The sequence below is a fragment of the Cololabis saira genome, chromosome 3, assembly GCF_033807715.1.
Source record: "Cololabis saira isolate AMF1-May2022 chromosome 3, fColSai1.1, whole genome shotgun sequence".
Taxonomy (NCBI): domain Eukaryota; kingdom Metazoa; phylum Chordata; class Actinopteri; order Beloniformes; family Belonidae; genus Cololabis; species Cololabis saira.
The window spans coordinates 23,525,605-23,544,092 of record NC_084589.1 but is presented as its reverse complement, the minus strand read 5'-3'; the positions used below and the strand labels follow the sequence as shown (position 1 = coordinate 23,544,092).

General features: G+C 38.5%; 1 protein-coding gene across 2 annotated transcripts; it reads left to right on the top strand.

Moving 5' to 3' along the window:
- The first annotated feature begins 216 nt into the window (after positions 1 to 216).
- On the top strand, positions 217 to 12,642 carry plekha8 (pleckstrin homology domain containing, family A (phosphoinositide binding specific) member 8). 2 transcript variants are annotated; one of them, XM_061716659.1, is made up of 13 exons: positions 217 to 370; positions 858 to 974; positions 2,092 to 2,247; positions 2,514 to 2,635; positions 2,839 to 2,997; positions 3,113 to 3,153; positions 3,877 to 3,995; positions 7,020 to 7,365; positions 8,161 to 8,246; positions 10,112 to 10,170; positions 10,493 to 10,694; positions 10,804 to 10,865; positions 10,962 to 12,642. In XM_061716659.1, the coding sequence occupies exons 1-13, from the start codon at positions 310 to 312 to the stop codon at positions 11,157 to 11,159; spliced, it is 1,728 nt and encodes a 575-aa protein (XP_061572643.1). In that variant the 5' UTR covers positions 217 to 309; the 3' UTR covers positions 11,160 to 12,642. The 2 variants fall into 2 exon arrangements, with proteins under 2 accessions (XP_061572643.1, XP_061572642.1); XM_061716658.1 differs by having other exon boundaries at positions 3,110 to 3,153.
- Positions 12,643 to 18,488: the final 5,846 nt, after the last annotated feature.

The following is an 18,488-nucleotide window of genomic DNA, read 5'->3' as shown; positions in this document are numbered from 1 at the left end:
TATTTATGTATTATTTTTATCCCTGGTCTCAATTGTTCGCCGTATGTACAGGAATACGCTGCACAGTGCTCTGGCATCTTCAACACTGTTCTGTCTCATGCTGTTCTCTGGGTAGGATGCCCGGAGCAAGATGGCGGCCGCATTGGTCTCGCCCCAGCGGTCGATGCGGGTCTGTGTGTACACATGTCTATGCTGATTCCCTAACAAGTGTGAGCGCTGTTTCCTGCGCAGCGCCTCGCACATCCCGGGCCCGATGGAGGCGCTGCAATCAGCTGAGCCGCACATCTTGTTATGAGAAACAAGTAACTGATGATAAGAAACAACAAAACAATGGAAGGCATGCTGTACAAGTGGACTAATTACATAAGTGGTGAGTTGGTGCTGCACAAGTCGGAGTGCTCATGTTAAGGCAGCTAGCCAAAGGCGTCGTGTCTCAAGGCTGATTTATGGTTCCGCGTTACACCAACGTAGAGCCTAAGGTACACGTCGCCGCGTACCCTACGCCGTCGATTTAACGCGGACCATAAATCAGCCTTCACTCGGACTGAGTTTGTGAGAAACATTGTCGAGCTAATGTTAGCTGTCTCCAGCTTTCAATAGTTGCACATTATTCACAGCTTGTAAAATGAGTTGCATTTACCTTTTTTATGAATGAGCTGTTTGTAGTCTTAACATTAGCACTAGCCAGCTTAGCTCCATCTGTCAATGTACACTTTACAAGTGATTAGTGGCTGCTAACGCAACGTAGATGAGGTTTATCTCTGCAAGACTTTAAACATAGATGACTATTGGTCTGCATGAATTTTGACATTGAAAATGGACAAAAACTCTACAAGCATTTGTTATCTTTCTTCTAGGTTGGCAGCCTCGTTGGTTTGTACTGGATGGAGGAACTTTGTCTTATTATGACTCTCAAGAAGATGCCTGGAAAGGCTGCAAGGGCAGCATTAAAATTTCAGTATGTGAAATCCAAGGTAGGAAACACCAGTCCCCTTCAATCTGAGCAATGTTAATGTGAAGTTGTTTTGGATGTGGTACTGACTGGTTTTCAGAGAAACCAATAGGGGTGTGCAAACAAGGGTACCTCACGATTCGATTCAATTTCCATTATTGGAGCTTCGATTCTTCGATTATAAGGATTGTCGATTCGATTATTGGTGCCACGATTCTTCGATTATTGTGATTTTTAATGCTTTTTTCCATACAAGATTGATTTTGTCTTCATCTGTGGCTACATTTGTAAATAAATAGCCAATCAATTAACTCAGTTCCTCTAACAACACTCATTAAGTAAATAACAAGGGTTTTTTTTAACATTTGACATGTATTTTTCAAAGACACAAAATAATGTATTTTATGACTATGTAAACATTTGCTCTTTGACTTACTTAACTTTGACCAGGGAAAGCTGCACTTGCATGAGAGCCCCTTCTATTGGTGGAAAACACTGAAAACGGTCAAGCCCTGGATTTAATGAGTTTATTAATTCAAGTAAACAAGATATGTACTTCCATCAAATTTATTTAGTGTAAACATATCTGCCATATTTCAAGTGAACAATAAGAAATGTGAATTCTTGAAAATGAAATGATTCAGCAGCTTATTCAGTCTGGAATCTGGATAGGATAACTTAAAAAAAAAATAAAAAAATTTAATTAATCGATTCCAAACCGTCACGTGACGCATCGCGATGCATCGACACATCGATGAATTGCACCCACATCTAGAAACCAATCACCGTGCAATAACAATAATAACAGTAATTATAATAACACTATCACATGCTGTAACAATGCAGCTTCCAACAATAATCATGTCTACCTCATTCTGCTGCACCTTTCACTTTTTAAATAATTGTATATATGTTATTTTATTTAGAGCCGTCATTACATGTCTTACTCATATTCAGTTTTTTAAATTGTATATATGTTAATTAGTGCCACATTTGTTTATTTACTGTTTGCTATTTTTAAATCTGGGTACAGTGAGTGAAATTACCGGAGTCAAATTCCTTGGCAATGTTCAAACTTGGCCAATAAAGCTGATTCTGATTCTGATTCTGATTTGACATATCCTTGGTCCTGGTTTTAGTTAATTCCTCTGACTCTACACGAGTTGATCTGACGATACCAGGGGAGCAGTATTTCTACCTCAGAGCCATCAACGCAGCGGAGAGGCAGAAGTGGCTGGTGGCGCTGGGGACGGCCAAAGCCTGCCTTACAGACAACCGTACAAAGAGGGAAAAGGGTATGTGGACATAATAGACAATATGATGAAGACTGATTTACATACCAGTTATTTACTGTTGTACAACATTTGAATAGATTTCATAGTTTCTCCACTGTTTCATGCAATGTGCAAGACTAATGTGTCAGGTTTTGTTGTCACAGGAAATACATTCATTATAAAGAGGGGGATTTCTAAGCACATGCAGTGGCAGAGCCTTTTAGAAAACATTGATTTAGCACACACTCCAGAATTTGTCTGATTTGCTGCTTGTGTGATCCAAACAGAGCTGCAGGAGAACACAGAAGCACTGAGAACTAAGATGTCAGAGCTCAGATTGTACTGTGACCTTCTTCTTCAGCAAGTAAACAAGATCAAGGAGAATGATGAGCTAGAGGAAAAAGTGGAGGTAAGGTTTGGATGAGCTGATGAAATTGGAGAAACTGCTTCCAGTATCCAATTAGCAACTGGCTAATGTTCAAATTGCTGTTTTGAATGTTCAAATACATTTTTGTGCGTTCATATACTGTTGCCAAACTAATCACTGGAGACATTTCTGTAGAGCTGGGACAAAGATCAGCTATTGCTGATGTGTATATCTGTTTTTTTCAGAGTGGCATAGACACTGGAAACTTGGTGAAGTCAACATGTACAACTTTTCTTAAAACTCTGGAGGAATGTATGCAGATAGCAAACCGTACTTTCAGTACTGACATGGCAACACACAGTCCACCAGGAACGCCTCCGATAGCAGCCATCAAACCCCAGAAGGTATGTGTTTCACTCCAACGCTTTAACTAATTAATCTAAAAGGATGATGGTGGAAAAGCTCTTGGTTTGTTTTCAGTAATTTATTGTAATTACCCATTGTTTATTTTCCCAGCAGATTAAAGCTGCCAACCATTTAAATCAGAACGTCGGAGAAAAGTATGTTGCTGTTTTTCTATTCCCACTCAATTGTATTGTCTGTCATGAGATGTGTGTGTATGGATGGTTTGTCCTCCTGTTCTAAGGAGAAGCTATACTTTTACAGTTTCGTACTTTGTACTTTATTATTGGCATTCCCTCCATCCATTTTCTATGATTCTATATAGGATCACCAGGGTCTGCTGCAGCCTATCTCAGCTCATTACAGGAGAAAGACAGGGGTACACACATAGACAAACAACTGCACATACTTGCAACAAACCTAAAACTACAGATAATTGAAATCACACTTATTAGACTGAAAGGAAACTGGATTAACCGGAGAAACCCCCAGGCAAGTATGATGTGTCATTGTGCAGTGCAGTGATGGTGAGGTGTTGTTAACCTCAACCAGAGATGCTGGAAGGCAGTATAAGGAAGACTTCAAGGATCTTCTCAATCTGACCAGAATGCCACAGAGGAAGCTGAGGCCCCGTTTACACGTAGCAAAAACGGTGGTGTTTTCATGCATTTTGGCCGTTCGTTTACACGAAAACGAAGCTCAAAGTCACCAAAAACAATCATTTCTGAAAACTCAGGCCAAAGTGGAGATTTGCAAAAACCCTGTCTTCACGTTTGCTTGTAAACGGAGGGAAACGGACATTTAGGCTTCAGAATGTCAGATTATGCAACTTGGACTTGGACTTTTTTTGTAGACTTATTGTCCTTAAACTTATATTCTAGATGGACAGATGTAGCCGAAACCTCAGGAGAAGCAGTTACAGATGATAACCAGAGCCTTGACTCGGGAGCAGAGGGACCAGATCAACCAGAGAGACACGATAACCATTCTTCTCCATCAAGTAAGTTATGTGTCCCAACCCCTGACTTACACCCTGCACAGATTCCTGAAGTGACAAGCTATTTGCATTCCAGAGGTAAGTCCGAGGTGTGGCTGTTGTCAGGGATTTAAACTAAAGTGAACTGATTGATCCTTTTCTCCCCTCTTAGTGAGCAGACAATGATGGATACACTGAAAACTAACAGTTTCTATAATGCTTATACCAAGTCACTGTAAATGTAAAGGTTTATATAGAATCAGTATTTCATATATTATATATACAGGACTGTCTCAGAAAATTAGAATATTGTGATTTTCTGTAATGCAATTACAAAAACAAAAATGTCATACATTCTGGATTTATTACAAATAAACTGAAATATTGCAAGCCTTTTATTATTTTAATATTGCTGATCATGGATTACAGCTTAAGAAAACTCAAATATCCAATCTCAAAAAAATAGAATATTCTGGGAATCTTAATCTTAGGCTGTGAACCATAACCAGAAATATTAAAATAATAAAAGGCTTGCAATATTTCAGTTGATTTGTAATGAATCCAGAATGTATGACATTTTTGTTTTTTTTAATTGCATTACAGAAAATAAAGAACTTTATCACAATATTCTAATTTTCTGAGACAGTTCTGTATATATGCCTGTCACATTACAGATACATTTGTTAACCATTGAGCCAAATGTCTGCTCACTGATTGACTAATATAAGATTATTTTAAATGTTCAAATCATATATTTATTTACCTGATTTTAAAGTTTAAAATATGTTAAAATGTATAGATATTAAATATTTTTGTTACTTGCCAGATGTGGAATAACTTTCAAGTTGGTGGAGAGGAAGTGATTTTAATCAAATTAATGATGAACTGTTGGTTCACCCTTGAATGTCAGCTGTCTCAATGAAAGTTTGCAATGGTTGAAAAATTAGGTGGTCATCCTCATCTTTTTTGAACGTTAGTGTTCACAAAATCAGTCCACCCAGCCATAAATTACTGCAGTAACTCGCATTGTGTTTGTAGTTCTTTAGCTCTCCACACTTCACAGTGCGTACCCCTTTTACATTGGCAGATATATTTAACGTTCTAACTCTTCTTTTTGTTGATCATGTTGATTATTTGTTGATCCCGTGACCTGTGGAAAACCCACCAGGGGAGTTAAAAAAAAAAGAAATTTGTAAAATAAAGAAACAGCTGATGAGAGCAACAACAGCAGCAGGAGGTCACAGGTTGGTCTTATATTTGCAAGATGAGTAATTGGGGAGACGAGGAGATCCATGAGCTACTCAGCCTCAGAGACGAGGACACCATAAAGCGGCGTATGTCCAGAAACACAAAGGATGGTCCATTGCTGGCCACAAAAATGACAAAATGTGTCATTCCGCCCCCCACACAGGTTCCATTATGTCACGCGGATAATGCCTCCCGACACGCCTTCCCTCCCCTTAACTCGCCTTCCTGCACGGGGTGGCAAATAACGCACCTTGCATTTGCATTACCCAACGCGCACTAAACACGCGTTCATCATCCAGCCATAATAGTGGCAATCTAAAAACACCTCATGAGTGTTAACTTGGACCTTTAATCCACCAAGCATAAATCTGATTGCCCATGCTGCTGTGGTGCCCTCCCATATCAGTGTTGATACATTTCAACTTTTCCCTTCATAAAATAAGTCCTTTTTTTTAAACTCAATAAGTTTCTCCAATTTAAGTAGGCACACAAACACAAATACTACAAATTTTGGCATCAAAGAAAGATTATTTCTCTGTGATAGTGGCAGAACAGCTATCTAGCTATTTGTCAGATTCACCGCTAGGTGGCGTAGTTTGCTCATGTGAGGCTGAATGCATCTTAAGAGGCCCATTGTATCCCTTGCTAGCATGTAGATATGAATTTGATCCATCCATTTGCATTTGTTACTGAACAGAGTGTGAGTCAGACATCCTTGAAATTATGACTTTGGTGAGAAATGCAAACACATTTGGACAGGCTTTCCTCTTTTCTCTGAGCTTTAGAATAAACCTAATCCTTTGTTGACCTCCAAGAATGCTTTGGAAAGCGACAGCTTTAACAAGGAAAGCTCCAAGCTTCCGTAGTAGCAATTGACTTTTCCTGAACCAACTGACATGGCAGTATAAAGGTGCACATGCTGTCGAACTCTGTGTGTTTATAGAAGTAGCTTGGGTGTTACATCTTCTATTTCACCTATGTTCATGAAAATGTCGGTTTTTCTTCTTTTTCTGCCAAACAATGCTCCTCTTCTTTACAAGATTGTTTTTCCCAGAAATTAACAAGTGTAAATTTAGGTTTCAGAAAAGGATAATTGTAAAAGATGATATAAACTCTTTTTTTCCTCTGACAGCTTACAAATAAACTGGACTGATATGGCAGATATGGGGTGTTCCTGCAGTTCTAAGAATAATATTGCAAGCCTTGTTGTCAATTACTGTAATTTTATAGATACATTATTGTCACCTAACACTGAAACATTTAGAAGATTACTGCAGAATGATTTAATATGTATCTATTTGAACCTTTTTTTTAGGTTTTAGAAGATTATAATGGATATAAACATTAAGGCAGATTGTAATTATGATCTGAATCTTCTGTGTAGGACAAAATCTTAAAATTAGAGCAGAGACTGAAAAAACGACTAAATCTCTTAAATTGCTGTAAAATAATTGGTTCTAAAGAGCTGTTTAAGTTTTTCTTTTCTTTTGTAGTCTGTTATCATGAAGGTAGTTTCAGGATTTATCATCTTGGTGAGGTTGTTTGACTGGGTAGTGTATAAAATAAGTCCATATATTTTTATGTTTTATTTATTTATAGCAATGTTAACACACAGGTTACTCCACTTCAGCACAAAAAGTTAAACCACTGATGTGTCCGCTTTAATAATTTACACATTGGAGGTGGCTCAACATCAATTGATCACACCCAGCTAGCTGACATTACAGAATCAGATTGGTTATTGATTATTTTTTCTGGTTACATTGTGTATTTATTCTGCTAATCTATTTTATCATGCAGGTATTGAATCACCCATCAGCTCAGTTCAGGAGGAAGAAGTCAGTCCTGCTTTACACACAGACCAGAACGCCGCTGAGGCTAAACACGATGACCAAACAGCAGGGGGGGATGAGAATTATTATCCTGCCGATCACGAAGAAATTGAACAAGAGCAGAATCACAAAATGGACCAAAGTCAAGAGCACGACAACAGCAGCAGTGAAGTGGATGCTGTCCAACTCCAGCACCAACAGGAAGTGGTTTTAGACCCGGAGGTGGCTCCAGAAGAAGACAATCCTTCCAGAGATTCAACAGAGCCAGAAGGCACAGAGCAAGTGGAAACCTTCTTCAGCACAATGAGTCACAGGTATGAAAATGCTCCTCAGGAAGGTCACATCTCTTAGGCTACAGTAGATAAGATAATTTGTGAACCTACTGTGAGTGACTGTAATACACTTTAAACCAATTTAAGCTATATTTACTGTTGTACATTTGTCTTTGATCCACTGCACTTGTGCTACACCTTTTTATCTGAAGTGATTTTGTTGGGATACATTAAATGTAATGCAGTCTTGCACAGAGAAAACTCATGAATTGAATTCAAGATGTCTTGATTAAGTGTTTTACCAGTGTGTGTTTTTTCTCTTGATCACATGACACAGAGGCACTCATCTTAATATTTCGGTTTGTAAAGCTTTTTGTTGACATTCCTCTCTATTTCTAGCATATTTGACTGTCTTCAAGACACTGGAGTGTTTAGTAGTGTGTAAAATATAATATAGTTTTTATCCTTTTCAGTTACGAGGTAGACATTATAATGAGGGTGGGGGTATTTTCCAATTCAACCAGTATTCAGCTCCAACAACAGTATTACATATTTAAGTTGGTATTTTTAATATGACAGTATTTGAAGGAAAAAAGAGAAATTGTTAATTTGTAGACAACGTAGCAGAATAGTCTCAGGTATTGTCAGGCCTAGTAGTGCATGACTTTTTGTGTGCACAATATCTCCAACTTGTTTTTGAGATTTGTATCCTTTTTATTTCTTTTTCTGTTTGGATTTGGTCAAATAAAAATTGAAATGGGTCACTTACCTGTTATTCATTCTCCTGTTTGAATCTGTTCCACTTTATTGTTTTTGTTTTTATTTTTTCCCTTTTAGATTTAGTGATATAAGACTGGATGACGACAATGGTATCCCTACACAAGAGTTTTTGGACTCATGCTATGCAATAGTGCCTGTATTAGGTAGGCCAGTTATTTCAGTCTCTCCTCGTCTTCATCTGTCATGATCTTCATTTGCCACTCTGGTTATTTCAGTCTTACTAACTTAATAATGAAAGACACTCTCTTGTGTGTGTGTTGTTGTTTATCTTAACCTGCTATCGTGCATGCCCTGTCTTTAAGTCTATGATTAATGAGGTGGCAGCTTTCTGTATCAGTTTCCATTTCATCCTTTCTTTCGTGCCCTGCATTATTTCCTACTGTATCTCTGTCAGTGACTTTATTTGTCCTTTCGATCAACCTGTCATATGTCAAAGTGTATTTTACCGATCAACTCATGCACATGTGGCTGTGTGTTTTTGACTTTGTGTGCTACACCAGTGTAATGCAGCATCGGACACTACTCATTGTAGTGCACACAGATAATAGTGGTTGCTCATAGTCAGGACAAGAGAATATATATATATATATATATATATATATATATATATATATATATATATATATACACACAAATAAAAAAAGAACACTTTCACCAATATTTGACACACCCAAACAAGAGTAATAAGGAGGCCACTGTTTAGAGCATCAATATCAGACATGGCCTGATATTCAGAAGAAGGAGTTAGTCTTTGATAGCCTATAATCCAAATCTTTCTAATTCAACTGTTGCATCCATGGAAAATGTAGTATTATTGCAACATTTCAAACCAACTTCTGTATTTTTGGGCTCCAATTGCCCACAAGCTTGGAGCCATGTGAGAAATTTGTCTAAAGCTTAAGTTAATAACCGTAGAGAAAGGTTCCTTCACATTGGTGCTCTTTCCATTTAAAACTTTTCAAGTATCACTGACTGAAACCACATGCAGTGCTCCCTCTGGAGTGATGCAACATCGCTTGTTCTCCAAGCAGGGATACAGAGCACCTGAAGTAGTGCAAACTGCTTCAAATTATTGAGCTTTTTTTGCCATCAATACATCCTGTGATGAGAAATATATATACTTTTTGATACTTTTTTTCAATAAAGGCTAAATTTAGTGATATAATTGAATTAATTTGAGTTTTTTAATCTATTGTAGCTTCATCCTGCCTTTTGAAAAGCACAATAAATGACCTTTCTCCAGTCTGTAGGTTTGAAAAAAAAATTTTAAAATGAAATTATCAACAAATAATTGTTTTTATGTTTTTGAATAGTTTCAATCACTAAAGAGAGACATTTTGCTGGACACCAGTTCTATGCTCAAGACATTCATGAACTACTACTAGGCTTAACTTTGGAAAAGCCCAGATCCAATCCTGTTGCCATAACTCAATATTGCTTATTCAATTCAGTTTTTTTTTTTGTTTTATAGTTTTTTTTTCTTCCATTTTAAATTGGACACTAGTTTTTGGTATCTAGCTATCTTCCTATTCTTGATTTCACAATCCAGATATGTTAGATTTAGTATCACCTTAGTACAGAGCATTTAGACAAAATAATTCTGAAACTTGATTGTTGCTTCTCCTCTTTTTCCTACTAACATTAATCTTTTTAAACTCTGTAGTTCACATGTTGCTTGTCAGCTGGTTATTTTCTCTATAAGTAAATTATGTAGGAGTTCACATCAGGGTTTATTTTAATGTTAACATTTTTAATATTGACAGAGCACGTTTTTCTCTGATGTGTGTTTTATTTGTTTGTTTGTTTTTGTTTTTTTTTATTTAATACAAACTAATACATACTGGCCTCCTTTAATTAAGAGTGTTATTTTATTTATTTACTTATTAATTTTTGGTGACTTCTTAGAGTAATATGTATTACAACTTTGAAAACTTTTTCACAATGGTACAAACTGAAAATCTTCTATTTAAAAGCAGCAACAAAATGATCAAAGATTCTCTTTTCTCAGACAAACTGGGCTCCACAGTTTTTGCACCAGTTAAAATGGATTTTGCAGGAAATATCAAGGTGAGTGCACAGGGATTTTAAGAACTGATGAATTAGCTCAATATTTATGATTGCATTTAAGAGTTTATTTGGTTATTACTTTGCTAGAAATTATAAAACTCCATTAGCCAATACACCTCTAACCTAAAACCTCCTTTCAGGCTTTTCTTTTGCAGCCAGACACTTGATTATAACACTCTTGTTCTGACAGTAAGCTTAAACTATACACTAACGTTTTCTTAGAAAGTAAATATACTTTACTGTCAGTTGTTTGCCATCATAAAGCTTACAGCAGGAATGTATCCATTTCAGACTGCATCATTCTTGTCTGTTTTTCTTGTAGAAAATTCATCAGAAGCTGATGTCAGACCCAGAGAGCTTTCCCACACTACAGTCCATTGTGCTGCATGAAGTACAGACAGATGTTTGCAAGGTACGCAACTCTGCAACCGAGGCTTTGTTGTGGCTTAGACGGGGCCTGAAGTTCCTCAAGGAGTTTCTGTCTGAGGTCAACGCTGGGGAGCAAGATATACATGGAGCACTAAGTAAGTCTGATCCCATGATTCAAGGGGGCAACTTTGCAGACATTTTAAACACAATGTGATGTCTGTTCTCTCTCAAAATGTATCACGTTATTTATCTTGTCTCAACTAGATAATGCTTATGGAAAGACTCTTAGGCAATACCACGGATGGGTTGTGCGTGGTGTGTTTGCTGTAGGTATTTCCCAAACACATTGATACTGGTATGCATTGATAGACGAGCGCTTTTGAAAAGTGTAAGTAAATTAACTTTCATTTTTCTTCACACAGCTCGCGCTTCGAGCTGCCCCATCTTATCAAAGTTTCACTGCTGCCTTAGTGTCAAGAGAGGGTGATGAACTGAGGAGCGACTTTACCACCGGCATGCACAGAGATCTGGGCGTGTACCTCCCCGCCATGGAGAAGCAGCTGACCATCCTAGATGTGCTTTATGAGGAATACAACCTGGAGTCTGATGAGGTGGTGTGAAAATCGAGGAAGGTGCGATCGGACCATAATCAAAGAGGAAGTCTGTCCCAAGTGGCTAAAACTGCTGAAAGGATGGTGCAAGATGCATAGGAAAATCTTGTGAACAAAGTGAGGAAATGTGGCAGTGTGAGGCGTTCAGTGGTTCTAAAGTCCACAGCAGCGAAGGGTCTCAGTCTGAAAAAGGTGTTAGTGTTAGCCCACACGTGGCAAAGATAGAAGTAGCACTTAAGGAGTGATGGTTTAAAAAAAGAAAAGGAAGTCCCAGGTCTTGTTTAAAAGGCCAGCGGGAGAGTAAAAGGGTTTTAAGCCCTATTATGCAGACTTAAACAATAATTGTTCAAAGTAACACTTGTTTCTGATTAACACTCCGATGTTGTGACATTTTATTACTCTACGTGTTTTAAGGTACATATTTACATGGTGTTTAGTTCAAGTAACTCCCCTGGTATCCTGTTTCTTATTCCCTTTGAACTGATTGGAATGTGGGAAAGATGAATTCTGATTGTCCTATTCCTTTGGTTTCATGAAACAGGGTTACACCAGCACAAAGCACTCTTGACAGAAACAAAGCCACATTTTTATAAAGCTCACACATCTTTAGTATGTGATGGAGTGGTGCACTAGGCCAACTTATTTGCATAATGTGTTTTTTGGTCAACATCTTCATGAACTGTTGCTCTTTAGTGTTTCCAGTGGACCAAAAACAGAGTTGTGGTGGTGAGATTGGCTTTAGCCTCTGCTGCCTCCGGTAACAACACAAGAATTAAAATGTTCAATTAGTGACAACTGCTGTTTATGTGGACATGCTCTGCACAAACCTATGCACAGTATGTATTTTCAGTGTCTATTTATTGTGTCTTAAGTTATTAAGTCTAATGACAGGCAAATAATTCCAGTACAATTTTTCTGTGAGTGCATAAACATTTTTACACATAAAACATTTATCGGGGGCATGTTTTATATATACATATATTAGGCTGTATAAGTGCCAGAGGAAACTGAATATAAGCCAAGGGCTTGAATTTATCCAAGTAACTAAATAATCGCAAAGATTAAAAGTTGTGAAAGTGAAATTATGTGGCTTTTCTTTTACATCTGTACTGAAAATGATCAGTAACTTCCAGCGTAGATGCGCTTTACATAATTCATCTTTGTTTTTGTTGTGCTTCGTATACGGGAGTTAAGTTGTTAAGACAAATTCCATATTTTGCAATGAAAATTATTTCACATCTGGACCAACTTGATATTTGGCCTCATAGTCTTTGAGTCATTTGAACAAATCGTATATGCCGTGGTCAGCCTTATGGGGCTTTACTATAACCATGTATTATTTTTTATTTTATTTTATGTTATGTTTTAGTTTTCTGGATTTTATACTATGTATTTACATCGCAGATGTGCAATAGGTTTATTTCTAGGTGCAAATGATTTTCATGTTTAATCCTGTTTTCTTGTAATATTGCTACAAATAAATGCTTTTTCCTATGAGTGTATGTTATTTGATTTTTACCTAATAAATACGATTACAGTGTAATTCATCTTTATTTTTTAAGTGTGATGTGCTTAGTGCCATAAGGCCCTCAGGTGGCAGACATACAGTATGCACACTGGTATGATGCAAGATATCAACATGAGGACTTCTCTCCTTCAGAACACTTAAGCCTGGGATATACTTGCTTTTGGTGCTTGCGTTCGCGTCCGTTCACGTCCGTTCGCGTGCACCACACAAAAGGAAAAGTTTATTAAATCGTTTGTGAGAAGAAATTCATCTGTTTACCAGTTGTTAGACGCCTCAATCAGGGTTGCCAGATTGAGCAGGTTTCAGCCCAATCGGGCGGGTTGATAAAATCTGGGCTGCTTTTCCTGGTTTTTACAAAATATTTAGGATAAATTATTAACAAAAAAGTTTCCATTATGGCAGAGAAAAAAAGAAACGTACACAGTAAACTCACTGATACTTTATTTGCTTTAATCTACTCAATTTAATTGTAGTCTTTGTTTGGAGCCTGAACTTTTTTTGGCTATTTAGTGGTGTTGTGAAGCTTAATTTGCTCATGACTTCAAATGTATTACGTATTTAATAATTTAAGGTTTTAACATAGAGAGTGTTTGATTCGGGCTGGTTTTTCATTATCTTGGGGGGTTTTTCATCGGGCTTGGGCTGGAACCTGAGAGCTAGATCTACATGTGGATATTCTAGGAACTACGAGTAAACCTGCCCTCTGAGAACGGAGAACTCTGTTCTGATCTTGGAGATTTTACGGATATGGAAAAACACTGTTTTATAAATCTGATTAATATGTTTGAACCAAAAATCCTGATCAAAATAACCCCAAGGTTGCTCACAGTTGTACTGGAGGCCATCGCAACACCATCTAATCCCCCCTCCTGAGGGGTTCAGGACTGAGTCCCAACGTTCTCTAATAAACCTAATAAACCAGGGTTCCCACCAGAACCAGCAGGAGAATCCGTGTCCCCCCAGTTTTAGTTTCTCTTCGTTAGCTGCCTGTAAAACCCAGAACAGAAGTCAAACTTCTGCTCACATGTAAAACTCTTAATGACCAACCAGCAGCGTTCCTGTCTCAGGAAGCAGGTTCACTTGTGGTTCCTATAGGTTCTAACAGTAGAACGAGAGGTAGAACCATCAGGTACCGGGTTTCTCTCCTCCTTTTTAAGGAAACCTTCCTTTATGATAAAGCTTATAGTTGGGGACGGATCAGATGACTGGAAACATCCTTTATACCCCTTTTCCATCAAACCGGTTCCAGGCTGGTTCTGGACCAGTGCTGAGTTTGGAACCGGGTTTCTGTTTCCACTGACAAAGAACTGGCTCCGGGCCAGAAGAAACTGTTTTTAAGGTAGCACCAACTCTTTGCTGGTCTAGAGGAAAGAACCCCTTACGTAAGCGGAGGGGCTGGACTCTGGAGTTATTAAGACCAACGGCAACAGCAAGACTGAGAGACGGAGACATTTTCAAATAAGAATGAATCTGGATGCAGCAAAGCAGCAGTGGTCTGAGGAGGAGACAACCTCTCTTTTTGGTCCACGGAGGTGCTACGTGGTCTCAGAAATTTCTTACAACAATGGAGCGCATGTCTCGACATATTAACCCAGTTTACTTGTTAGCGGTCCGTAAAGATGCAATTAAAGCTGTAAATTAAGCTCCTACATCTGGAAACGGAAGACACTATTAAAAAAGGGATTCAAGAATATAATTAAGGCCTCTTGTGGTGACAGACTGAGCACAGTCAAAATAAAGTGGTTAAGACGCTTTTAAACGTCAAAATTTTATATTCCTAATGGGATTTTTATGAAATTAGCTGCCAGTGAATTTCTCCCCAAATGCGATTAAAAGCTCCCTTAGAAGCTCATCTATTCCTATATAATTTATTTTTCTTTTTACTTTATGTAAGTCTATTGATCTGATGTTTGTTACCCAACTGTCATGATTTTGAAGTTGAATGGTCCTCTAACAAGCTTATATTTCATGTTAATTTGTTATGATAATGTCATCAATAATCATTAATATAAACTAATGCAAGTACAGACTGAAACCACCACACAGTCTTTTCTGAACTTTTTATTTCTGCCAGACACTGAGGTGGCTGCAGTTGGCCTCGATTAATGGTGACACAATCACAACGTCCAGACTACACACGTTAAAATGACACAAAAACACTTCAGTGATCACTGCCGCAAATGATCCTGGGAACCAAACCTGGAAGGGTCTGCCAGAATATTATTACAGTATATTGATCCCAGAGGCATTATTAACGGAGAATCAAGTCAGTGCTGTTCAGTCAGATTGCAGATCAGTTTATAATAAAATGAACACAAACAGAGAAATGAAACGTTGTGCTAGTCACAATCTCTGATGGAAAATTATTGCAGTGGTTTCTGGCAGCAGATCTGGTGGGTGGGGTCCCACATTTGAGACTTTTCGTGTCATTTCTGAGATCAGTGTTGATAAACCCTTTCAAATGAGGAGCAGCAGCAAGAATAACTTTAAATAATCTATATTAACAAGGCAAGAATGGGAAAATGCTGCCAGGTTTCTCATTGTGAAACTTAACAGACCGTTACTATGGTGATTCAACATGTTTCAAAAGTCCAGCGACTCACAGTTAAAAAAGAGATGCTTGCTTGTGAGATTAGGATTAATGATAGCTTGTTTGCGTTATACAGCAGACAAGATGCGGTCAAGACACAGGAATGAAGACAGGGATATAACTTCTTTCCAGCAGATATGATGATAGGTTATAACAGTTCTGAAACAATAATAATAATAAATGTGCTTACAGTAGCAGAAAAATATATATGACTCTCCTACACATATGCAACAATACTAATAGCATAAATAAACCAACAGAAACATAAATTAACCTTAATTACCTTAATAGCAGCTTTACCAGGCCAATAGCTCTCTCTACTGACCAGGTAGTAAATAAACTATGACACAATGGCAACTAAATGACGCAAACACACGTGAGAGTAAACGAGGTGCGTCGTAATAAACAGTAAATAAATGACACTTACTTTGTGCATCATGCTAACACTTGGAGTAGCACAATAACAGAACACTCTAAACAACACAGGTGTACCAAGGTGAGAAGATTTTTTTTTTAGCATACAGTAAATTCTGGTCATCAGTAGTATTGCATACAGATATATATATGTCGCAACGATCTTGTAACTTGGATGAAGCTTAACTTTCTGAACCTTAATGAAGACGGAGGTCATTGGGTCTGGAAAATGGAATGTGGTCTGCAGTTCAGCTGATGTCTTGGCCCTTTGGCCACCTTCATGATTAAAGCGTAGATGTGATCCAGCTTTTCCTTCATATCTGTTGGTATTCCAGATACAACTCCCCCATTCCACTGCTCCCTGGGAATTTTTTTTAAATTTAGACATTTAATACTTAAGTTAAAAAGGTGTAACACTGAACTGTTGTGTTACAGACCTCCCAGATTCTTTTTGCACGTCTAAGTATCATGCAAAACCCTTTCCTTCTTCATCCATCCAGGGGCTGTGAGGCAGCTGACCTTCTTGAGACATTTCAGGATGTTGCACCGGACCCCCTGGCTGCACAGTCCCTCCAGACTTTTTGACACAGCCTTTTCCAGATCCATGTTGGGGTTTGCTTTCTTCCAGAAGTGTAGAAGTTCTTGGATGTGCTCTCTGACTGGGTAGTAAAAAAAGTGGAAATCCTTCTGCCTAACCTTCTTCCCAGGGAGACTGTTCCCTATCTTCATGAGATCATCAGTGGTCAGGCGGTTTAGGCGTCTGCAACTTGGGATCTTGTACTTGCAGCTCTTTACACCTGGAGATATGCAATGCAATTACACAACAATGACTGGAGTGAAGGGATTAATGACTGGAGTAACTTCAGTAATAACTGGAGTAATGACTGGAGTAATGACTGGAGTAACGACTGGAGTAACGACTGGACCACCACCAGATACACAGTTCGGACTCCCTTCTTCCTCTGTCGGATAACCTCTCTTACAGAGATGATGGTCACGGTTTCCAGACATGAATCATGACCATCATCTCTGACGCGACCCCCCCCATCGATGCTGCATAACCCCAAACCCGTCCATGTGATTCCAGGGTTTACAGCACATTACGAGCGTGTTCTCACCAGGTCTGCACATGCTGCAGCGCTGTGGACGCTCGTCCCGAGGACCAAACAGGCTGTCAGAAGTGGGGGTTCCTCTTTTCAGCGTCTTCAGGCCCGACTCCCAGACAGGTCTCTCCAGTGAACCTAGAGGACAAAGGCAGCTCATACTCAGAGTCTGTTACCGTGGTGGCTGACTGTGAACTAAACCTGGTCAAGAGCAAACATTTCCCTGGATTAGAAAGATGAAAGTGGAAAATTATTCAAGGAGCTGAGATGGGAATAATTAGAAAGTGAGTTACTTTGATGCTGTTATTCATTATTCAGAATGTGACTGTTAGAAAACAAGCATAGAAACTGTGTGGCAAATAAAAAAGAGGAAAACTGTTAATATGTATAATGTTAACTACGAATAAAGTTAAGAATGTGCACTCACGTTGCAGGCCATGTGTGCTGGTGCTCAGCTGCTTCACACCTGTCCCAGGAGGACACGCATCACCAGGGTCAGAGGTCACAGGTGGGAGACTCTGTCAGAAAAGGATGGCCCGTTTAGAAAGACAGCTGACAAAACCATCTAATGCCATATCCCCCTTTTACCATGAAGCTTAAATATTGTTTCTCTCAGATACAAACACGGGACACACCTCTCTGTTTTGCATTCATAGACGTCATTGATATCAAGTTGTTTCTTCCAATAGTTTTCACATCATTTGAGGATTTAAAATCTATCCCGAATTTCCCCCCAAAAGATAAGCCATACCTTTATTTTTTTAATTAAAAAGTAACATTTCTTTAAAGGAGCTGTATGTAAGAGCAATAATAAAACGAATCATAAAATGACACCGATATGTCAACAGACATTTAAAAATCATGTTCATTTCAAATACTTATGTCACTGACAACAGCACTCAAGCCAGGATATTCCAGTTTAAAAAGAGGAGTTGCAGCCCTCAACTGATGTTTATGTTGTCATTTTTTGTTTTGGCCTGAAGCTCCACCCTCCACCTATCTCCCAATCACCAAGTCAGTATTGTTTCGGCATCCGGGTTGGCAGCTCGGCTCTAATTATCGCAGCCATGGCAGCCTACGTTCCTGCTGCATTCTGCAGCCTACCTGGCAACCTCTGGTCGGGGGGAGGAGGGGGAGGGTACACGCCGCTCAACAATATTTTGAAAGTGACTGCAGTACCAGTTTTGTCCATTTCTTACAGACAGCTCCTTTAAATCATACATTTTTTGTTTCAAAGTTCAAATTTTCTTTTATAAAAAATGAAACAAAATTGAAGAGTTTGATATACAGTATGTCAGGTTTTGGTTTTTGTAGGGTGCACAAACGAGCTGAGCTCAAGTCTCCTTACTTACGTGTTTTTGTGAGGGCAGCTCCCATTAGCTACCCAGGGGCCAATATTTTAAGGAGCTCAGGTACACTTTTGAAGTCTTTCAGAATATCTTCCTTGAGCTGGACTGTTCAAAGCTTTACCCCAAAGTGAATAGCCTCAAGAGCAAACTATTGGCTAAAGAAAATGACCCTTAAATACACAGGAGGGCTCAATAATTCTGTCCTGCAGCTATGTTTTCAAGTCTTGTTCAGACAAAAAATCTGTGTAATATGTGTCTGTGTATATGTATATGTGTGTATATGTATGTATGTGTCCGTATGTGTGTGTGTGTGTGTGTGTGTGTGTGTGTGTGTGTGTGTGTATGTATGTATGT

Excerpts from the sequence above, each read along its gene's own strand:
- plekha8 (XM_061716658.1), top strand. The coding sequence starts at position 310 with ATGATAAGAAACAACAAAACAATGGAAGGCATGCTGTACAAGTGGACT. Across the intron at positions 371-857 it reads GTGGACTAATTACATAAGTG|GTTGGCAGCCTCGTTGGTTT; the intron begins GTGAGTTGGTGC and ends TCTTTCTTCTAG. Across the intron at positions 2,248-2,513 it reads CCGTACAAAGAGGGAAAAGG|AGCTGCAGGAGAACACAGAA; the intron begins GTATGTGGACAT and ends TGATCCAAACAG.